Source organism: Glycine max, chromosome 16 (genome assembly GCF_000004515.6).
Source record: "Glycine max cultivar Williams 82 chromosome 16, Glycine_max_v4.0, whole genome shotgun sequence".
In the NCBI taxonomy this organism is placed as follows: Eukaryota; Viridiplantae; Streptophyta; class Magnoliopsida; order Fabales; family Fabaceae; genus Glycine; species Glycine max.
The window spans coordinates 8,489,318-8,498,446 of NC_038252.2; the positions used below are offsets into that span (position 1 = coordinate 8,489,318).

The window sequence follows — 9,129 nt, forward strand, 5'->3', positions numbered from 1 at the left end:
TTTTTTAGGTACTGTGACTAGAATTTTTTTTAACAATTCTATGCACCTTTTTGGAGATTAATTGGTTATTATGGTTTTCTAGAAAGGGACATTAGGAAAGATTCTTGGAACTTGATATGTGACCTAGTTGCTGATACATCTCTTCCCTGGTTAATATTTGGTGATTTTAATGATTTTGTCTCTAATGATGAGAAAATAGGTTGGGTTAACCACCCCTCTTGGCTTCTTAGAGGTTTTCATGAGACTATTTTAGAATGCAATCTTCATAGCCTTCCCATGGAAGGATATCAATTCACTTGGGCTAGAAGGCTTGGAGAATGTGATGGAGTAGAAGGAAAATTGGATAGAGACCTTGCAACTTTGGAATGGATTGACCTTTTCCTTAATTTTAGATTACTTAGTGGTCTATCTTCAAAATTTTACCACACACCTATTATTCTCAACCTTGACGGCATTCATAGAAGAGGCTTTAAAATGCATTTTTGTTTTGAGAATGCTTGACTACTTGGTCCTAACCTGAATGACATGGTGGTGAGAGGTTGGTCTTCTTCTCAATTTGATAACTTTCTTGTTCCAAGGAGATGGATGATTAGGGAAGGACTATCAGAAGGAATTTCTCTAATAAAATTGATGCCCATAGAAGAGATTTGAAGGACACTCGTCTCTCCAATAATTTTCAAGATGTTGTTCTTTTTGTGGAACTCAAATTCAAATTAGGCACACTTATTGCTTAAGAAGAAACTTACTAGCATCAAAGAGCAAATGTTTTTTGGTTGAAGAACGGTGATGTTAATTAAAAGTTTTTTCACTCCTCAACCTCCTCAAGGAAAAATTCGAATTTTATCTCCTCTCTCACTTGTGAATATGGCTTTATTGCTCATGGCCATAGTGACAAATGTGATGTATGGCAATTTCTTATTTCAAAAGTCTTTTTACTTTGGATAGTTCTTGTAATGATTTTATGCCAATTATTAATAACATCTCCTTGTGTGTTTCTACTTATGATAATGACTCTCTTTTGACCACTTTTTCTATTAAGGTATTTTAATCAACTCTCTTTGAAATGAAATCTGACAAATCCCAGACCTTGATGACTTAAACCCTGCTTTCTTTAAGAGATTTGGGCACTTTTGTGGTCTTGAAATTTTCCACAAAGGCATTACATGGCTCAAAACTGGTAACTTTCCCCCTCATGTCAACAACATCACCATTGTCCTTATTCCCAAAAATAACAACCCTAAGTCGAGTGATTTTCGCTCTTTCTCCCTTTATAATGTCGTTTACAAAATTATTTCCAAAGTTCTTACTATTCATTTGAAACATTTACTCCCTTAGTGCATTTCTTTTGTATAATAAGCTTTTGTTGAAGATCTATCTATCCTTGATAATGTTATGATGGCATCCTAAGTTATCCACCACATTATGTAAAAACATAAAAATAAAAGGCAACATTGGGGTGGTTCATTGCTGATTTGATACTAAGCAAAATTACAATTAAAAATATATAATATGGTGCCAAAACATTTTTTTGTACGTGTGTACATCTTGGCTACGGTATATCCACATTCCACACTCATTCGGATCCATCATTTCTTGGGACAATAACATTGTCTTCTGAGGCAGATTCCCTCCTGAACACTGATCCTAGTTGAATTCCAGCACCTGCACGAGAACTTTCTTGGCCAGAGAGGCTATTATCACCTCTTTGTCCTTTTTTCTTTGCCTTTTGTGCCCAACCTACAAGGCGTGCTTGCACTTGTTCATCAAATATGGCCTTCTTAAAGTGAGTTCCCATCTACATTGTGTGTAACATGCGTTAGAATGTCAATGCAAAGAGACCTTTAATTTTAAATATAAGAAAATAGGTTTGCAATTGAGATTGTTGGAAGGAAATTAACTCAAAACTCACCTGTGTAACGATTGCATAAAGTGGCAGGGTACTATAGCTACATAGTAACTGAATAAATACCCTACGAACCCAACAAAAAGGGGTAAGGAAAACATTGAAATTTAGAATGCACATGGAAAGAAGTCAAAATATAAAGAAATTAATGAAGATAATTTGAGCAATAAGGAAGTAAGTAATTTGGTTGGTTGGAATCTCATGAATACAAAAAATAGGTGATTGGAAGGAAATGGATCTCTTCATGGGAACATTTTGTACTATCCCTTTCTTCAAAAAAAAATCAAATAGGTGAGGCTTTACTAAAATTTGTGTACATTTACAAAGTATTGTAGTTACCCAATAATGAGCCTTGGAACAATGTAACGAACCCGCCCCATTATACAGGAGTCAAAGCCATATGTAACCTGAGAAACAAACTAAAATGGTTATATTCATTAAAATTATGAGAGAAAAAAACAATTACAAAACCAAAAGGGAAAATTAAAATGGAAAAGCAAAGGAAACCGTAAATTGTGCTTTATTAATCCAATATGCTTACCCATATCCAAAAGAAAAATGCAATCTCAAAAGCATTTTGGAAGAGGATGAAGTGAATCAGGAAGAGGACAATGTGCGGACGATTAAACCAGAAGTGGTCATCTCTTGGTTGAACAACTAATTCACCTTCTATGGCCGAATGCTTCTCAGCTACTTCATGAGCTAGTTGGATTATTACATGCTCCAACTTAGTACCCACAGCAAGTAGAAGCTGAAGAATGCAAACCAACAAAAGAAAAAATAATTAAAGAGGAAGATATATACAAGGTTGGGAGACAAACAATTAGAAAAGAAATACATCAACTTGTATTGTATGCATAGAGAATTAATGTGTAGACATTCCTATGCATACACTGTTAGCAAGAAATAAAAATTGATAGAGGGGTAAGTGGGTAATACTTGTATTAATACATGACTCTTCTATAGGTAGAATTTTAATTATGGAAAACAGAAAAAGAAATTTTACAAACCACTGAAAATTTAAGCGCAAAATTTAATCAAGAGTATAGAAATTTAACTAGTAAAGTATATATGTTGCTTACTATTGGGAAATAATTACCTATCCTACAAGAACATCCAATTCCATCCATTTACCCCCTCTAAGAGAAAAAATAGATAAATCATTAACACATGACATGTTACATTAATGTAATTGTAATTGGAGTTTGAAGGATTTTTTAGACCAATTTACTACAAGCGTTGAAACAGTTTTGCTCTTGAATTGTACTTATTCAGAAATTAAGATATGGTGATGTGTTAACGGCTAGAGTAAAATAAACGTACACAGAAAAGAACCAATCAAATTTATCAATTTACTTACAATGAGAGGAATGAAAGAAATCCAGAAATATGCGTGCCAACCTGTAAAAGTAAACCAAACATCTTAATTTTGAGAGTCAAATTAATTTTCTTTGAATAGAAAAGCCAAAACATGCAATTGAACCACTACTCCTTATAGGCAAAGGTATATCATTATTGTTTTTTTTTTAACTCAGGTATCATTATTGTTAATGATCCTCGTTGATCACACTTGAAATTAATTACGTATACATAAAATCCTTCACATCCTTTTTTTATGTGCAAGAATATTTTATTTACATTTATTTCATCAACAAAAGCACAAAAAGAGATTAGTAGGAAATTGCTACATTCGTAAACAATGTCACATGATATAAAATTACCAACAAAATTGATCACTTAGATCGATGAAGGCCATAAGTAGAAACACAAAACAGGTTCTGGATCCCAGTTTTGGGCACCACAGAGAAGGTTCAAACATAGCAGAGGCAATTAGACTCTGTTATATATAACATGTACACATTGGCTTAGGTGGGCTCATTGGGTTTATTATTAAAATGATTAAAAAAATTGGAAAAACCAAAAGAAATGAAAATTAATATTCTAACTCAAAAGTCTAAATTATTTTATAAGTATATCCACTAAATCGCATTAAATGCTTTTTTAATGCTGACTTTTATATTAGGCGTTGTTTCAATTTTTTTTACATAGTTGGATGGATTTAGATATGAGATTATCAAATCCGATTCCCAACTTGATAAATCCATGAACCCAACACAAACCAAATTTATGGTTGGCTCACATCAGATTAGTTGGGTCAAGTATAGCCATGATCACCATGCATGATCCATCCATGTTGTCAAGAAACCACAAAGTTATAGTAAAAAAAGATGATTGGGGTTCAATGTGATACAAGATATTGATAACAGAAAATGAAAATATATACTTGCAATTTCTCTGGTCCAATAAAGTATGTAATCAACTTATAACTGCAGTATTCAATTCATAAAAAAAAAATAAAAAAAATTTAACAATAACTTTAAGTAGAAATTATAGATAACATGCAGTAGTAAAAAAAAGGTCATAACTTCAAAGTCTAGTAGCTTACCATGGACATTCAGCAACATAAAGATGACCACAAAGATCCAAAGATACCAGCTGCAACCATGAAATTGTAATCGTAACTACAAAGAATAAAAAACTTACACAATAGGCTAAACAACAAAGAAAGTTTGCAATTGATGAATGAAGGTGTGTGATAAGTATATAAGCATAAATAATTACTAGAGAATTATTCTTCAGAAGCATATACCTTATACCAACAACTTTCTTGAAATCATCTTCAAGGGTACGAATCATGTATTTATGGAAATTAAACTTTGGATTTCCTTTGCAGTGGGTCTAAAACAGAGATACAAAACAGATAATATCATGAATCAATTATAGAAGCCACAGCCTAATAGCAAGCTAGAGCTTATTTTACTGCACATTAAATACTCACCATAATGAACCCAAGCCTTAATGTCACATAATCTAATTTGGTCACAGATCCATAAAATTGCTTGAAGAATGATTTCTGAAAGAAACATGAAAAATGAGAAAGAATTACAATAATTTCAATAACAGCATGACAAAGTCACATGACCATAATTTCTATAGTTACTAGTGTGTGTTGCCTATAGTAAGGATCAATCACAATTTTAACCCCTTAAGAAAATTGTCAATCGGTAAATGAAGCTAGACTGGATCAGAGACAGTGAACCAAATAAATTTAGCATGTGTGTGGTTGCGCTATATAACTTGTAACGGAAATGGTGGCATTAGTGTGTCTTCAAATGAAACGATTAGAATATATATATATATATATATATAATATCCTCTCTTTTATCAAAGTTTAAGACAATTTAATACTTGTAAACAACTTACCACCCAACCCAGAACAGCAGAATCTTTGCCAAGACCAGTAAAACGATTCTGGATAAAAGCGTGTTGGTGAACATGAGTCACTGTTGGTTCCAAAACTGCATTAAACCAATATGCATTTTAGCAGAGTAAACAATCGTTGGATGGCTTATACGAAGTTTAATACTAAGCATATTATGCTAATCCAATCTAATGTGGTGCATATTTGCATTAAAAGTTTCTTGTTGGTCACTCGAGGCATAAATTGAAGCGATTGAAAGATATGTAAAATGAGAGATAGGTTATGAGATAGCTTTTCAGAAGTTCAATCAGCAACATAATTTGTAAAATAATTATAGACTTAGACTTGGGCACATTGAATTTTTTATCAGTTTTTGTACATTTTCCTATAAGAAATGATGGACATATTTCATTAGTTGTTTTGGAATAGATTTTGATGAAAGGATACAAAGCTCATCTAAACTGATTGGTGCATAAATGCATTTGAAGTTTCATGTTAGCCATACATGCATTTGAAGTTTCATGTTAGCCATTCAAGAGACATATATTAAAGAGATTAAAACAGTTGTAAACTGAAAGATCAATTATCAAAGGAGAAATCAAGTAAAATATTGAGTTAACAATATGTAATTGAAATTTAAACTGAATGGAGAACTGAGGGGTCACTCCCACTTCAATTTTTATATATGATGATGATAAATAGAAGTTTTAAAAATTAGCAATCACAGAAACAGAAATTTGGCCTACAGGATCATGATGAGTTGAAAGGCTTAGCGTTTGATGGCTACCAAATGCTCCACAGGTTAATGAAATAATTGAACATAGAGAAAGTAATTAACCAATTAGTATATCTGTTTACCTGGTTGTGTTTCATTTTTATTGTCATTGCCAATAGAGTCTTCCCAGTGCTTCCACTCACGTATCTGTTAATCAGAGTTAATTTTTTTTGTTTTTATGGAATCAGAGTTAATTATTAGTACTGTAAAAAAGAGTTTTAAACTAGCACATCTTATAATAAAGCATATTATGCACTCACTTTTAACCCTCCAAAGACAACAGTGAGAACACAAAATGTGACATGGGCCACAGCTAGGACAAAAATAAAGGTATGAAGGTGGTGCAGTGCCTCCACAGATAATAGAGGAACCTTGCCCTGAAAACAAAATTTAAATACATATGATACTTTGGTTAGGCATATTAAAATTGAATATCGAAGGCATAAAAATGAGAAATCATCAAATAAAAACTGTCGAAATAACTATGAATATGATAATTGAAACAACAACAACAAAGCCTTAGGTCGGCTACATGGATCACACAACGGTCATTTGACACTATTAAAAATCAAACATTCAGGAATATTATTAAACTTGAGATCTCTCTTGATAATCGAAAGGAAGAGATAAAAATGACCATAGCATAACATGCATTTTATTCTATGGTTTTAATACCTTCCTAGCACAAAGTTTTTCTCCTGTTGCTGGTTGGTGATCCTCATTCTCACTCTCACTCTCAGCTAAAAGGCGCCTAGCAGTGCCAGAAATATCAGAGAAAGAGAAAAATGTCTGAAAATGTGATGTGGTTTTTGTTGATTCTTCCTTTTCTTTATCCTTTAGACTGCAAGGAAGCATATGGTGAGTCCAACCCACTGGAACACAAATTCTGATGATCCCATTTTGTGTTATTGTCAGTAGCAGAGAAATAAAGCCCAACAGCATCAACTCTGAAACAAAAACAGAAAAGGAAAACAAATACAAATTAATCACATCCCGATTTTCATAACGAAAGTCCCTGCATACCCATTAATCATTAAGAATTATGCATTATTTAATCAAAATTAGAATTTTATCTCAATTACTAATGCCTACTTAAACTCTAATTTGAGAACCACGCCAAAAGCCAAAAAGCATGTATAGTTAAAGCGCCTAAGTTTTGTTTCAAAATTGATCACATCATCCCATTTAGCCTATAAAATTGATCACATCCCATTTTTTCATATAAAAAAACTCTGCATACCCATTAAAAATTAAGAAGAAAAAAATGGGAAGTCAACTCTTTGATATTTAACCATTTTTCTCGGCTGATCAGTCGCTAATTCCTCGCCAACAGGTACACTCATGAATCAAAAATTAGACTTTCAATAACTCGTGTTGACTTCATCATTCAACTTAGTCTTGCAAAACTCTAACTTTGAGAACCACACCAAAAGAACAAAAGCATGTATAGTTGAGGATCACTTAAGTTTTGTTGTAAAATTGATCATATATTCATATCTCATTTAATAAAAAAAAATGTAAAGAAAGGATAAAAAGAAGTACCTTCTTTGATTTTTTCCAGGGCTTCATAGAGTGGCTTCTGATTCTTCCTCTTGAGAAACTTCCCTCCATAATGAAGAAACCTTTCAGCAGCAAACGAAGCAGCAACAATCACAGAACAAACAACAGCAACAACCCAAGTGGGAGTGAATTCCAAATTGTTCCCTTCTTCACCTCCACCACCCATTTTCTCTTCACTCTTCTAAACCTCTCTCTATATCCCTATATATATAATCTCTTCCTCTCTCTTCTATTGTGTTAATTTCAATTTTTCTGTGTGGAAAGTAGAAACTATTCAATACCCTTTTGGTTCAATAACTCGTCACATTCAAAATTTTAATTGTGCTGAGGTTTGAACTCTGAAAGCTCGAATTTATTGTTGTCTTTGGAACATGATGAAATTGACATGCCTTAACAACTCTTGTAGGGTGTTCATTCTGCAAAACCACGCGGTTAAGGCGACTTTTGACGCATGAACGTGTTACAACTTAATTACAAAAACTACTATCCTATAGTCTCACGATTCAATGCTATGATCTATGTACAGTATCTGATTCCGTTTAAACTATTGTCCATTTATAGAGTTTTTCTAACCTTGTATACGAGCTTCTTACTTAATTAGTGCAAAAGACCAAGTGATTGGTCCATCACGTTGGTTTAACTCTATTATATTTCAAAAGAAAAACGTGATGTAGTCATAAACAAAACAAAGTGATTGATTCGGTGCCTTAAATTTTTTTAAGAGGGTACCATTGTCTTTTCACCAAGAATCAATAAAAAAAAATTCACCTCTTTCTATTATTAACGTATAGTCAACAATTTTTTTTTATCAATTATTATAATAAGATTTCTTTTCGTATCTTTTAGCACATTATTTATTTTTTTACTTTGAATTGTCTCTTTCTCATATGAATATCGGAGAATATGAACATATTTTCAATAAAGTTAAAGGATAAATTTTAAAAAATATTATAATTATAAACAAATTTAATTTTAATAACTAAATTAATTAGTGTAAATTAGCCCATTGGAGAAATTATTTGAAAGAATACATTTGTTCTAATTATTTTAGCCCATTGGAGAAATTATTCCAAATTAGCCCATTGGAGAAATTAGTCCATTGGAAAAATTATTTTAAACTTTTTTTTGCTTAAATATTTTTTCCTTTAAAATACATTTGTTCTAATTTTAAATAAATATTTAGTCGTAAAGACCGATTTATAAGAATTTTTAAAGAAGAAATTAAAAAAAATTAACATATATGTATATAAAATAAAAAAATTATGAAATTATATTTTAATAAAAAAAGACAAATCAATCAATTATCATTATATAATAAGAAGGTTTTGTCATCTAAGAGATGCATGTAGCATCACTTTATTCATTTTTTTTCCTAAAATTCGTCGATTTTTATTTTTGTTTTTAAGTCATAAAAAATTATTATATTTAATTATAATAATTAATTTTAGCATATCTATATATATAATTATATATAATAAGATTTTAGTCATTTAATATTTAATACTTTAGAGATTATTTTTCTATTGAAATAATCTATTCTTTTAATTTGTAAAAATATGTTATTAGAATAATTATAACCATTCCAACAACACATCGAATTATGTCGTCAATATAAAAAAATTATGTAGG

The 9,129-nt window shown here is 31.4% G+C and overlaps 1 protein-coding gene across 1 annotated transcript; it reads right to left on the reverse strand.

The window, feature by feature from the left end:
* Positions 1-1,087: 1,087 nt before the first annotated feature.
* On the reverse strand, positions 1,088-8,097 carry LOC100787826 (MLO-like protein 1). Its single transcript, XM_003547703.5, has 13 exons — positions 7,483-8,097; positions 6,616-6,887; positions 6,201-6,317; positions 6,024-6,087; positions 5,168-5,262; positions 4,743-4,817; positions 4,554-4,642; positions 4,350-4,399; positions 3,264-3,304; positions 2,445-2,654; positions 2,243-2,310; positions 1,910-1,970; positions 1,088-1,795 (listed from the first exon to the last, which is right to left on the reverse strand). The coding sequence occupies exons 1-13, from the start codon at positions 7,664-7,666 to the stop codon at positions 1,574-1,576; spliced, it is 1,548 nt and encodes a 515-aa protein (XP_003547751.1). The 5' UTR covers positions 7,667-8,097; the 3' UTR covers positions 1,088-1,573.
* Between the last annotated feature and the right edge of the window lie 1,032 nt (positions 8,098-9,129).

What these genes read in the sequence shown, in the direction of transcription:
- LOC100787826 (XM_003547703.5), bottom strand. Translation starts at nt 7,666, where the DNA reads ATGGGTGGTGGAGGTGAAGAAGGGAACAATTTGGAATTCACTCCCACT. An exon ending in TTGTCTTTGGAGGGTTAAAA is followed by an intron (nt 6,088 to 6,200) that starts GTGAGTGCATAA and finishes TCTGATTAACAG; the next exon opens with ATACGTGAGTGGAAGCACTG. An exon ending in TTTCTTTCATTCCTCTCATT is followed by an intron (nt 2,655 to 3,263) that starts GTAAGTAAATTG and finishes TGCATTCTTCAG; the next exon opens with CTTCTACTTGCTGTGGGTAC.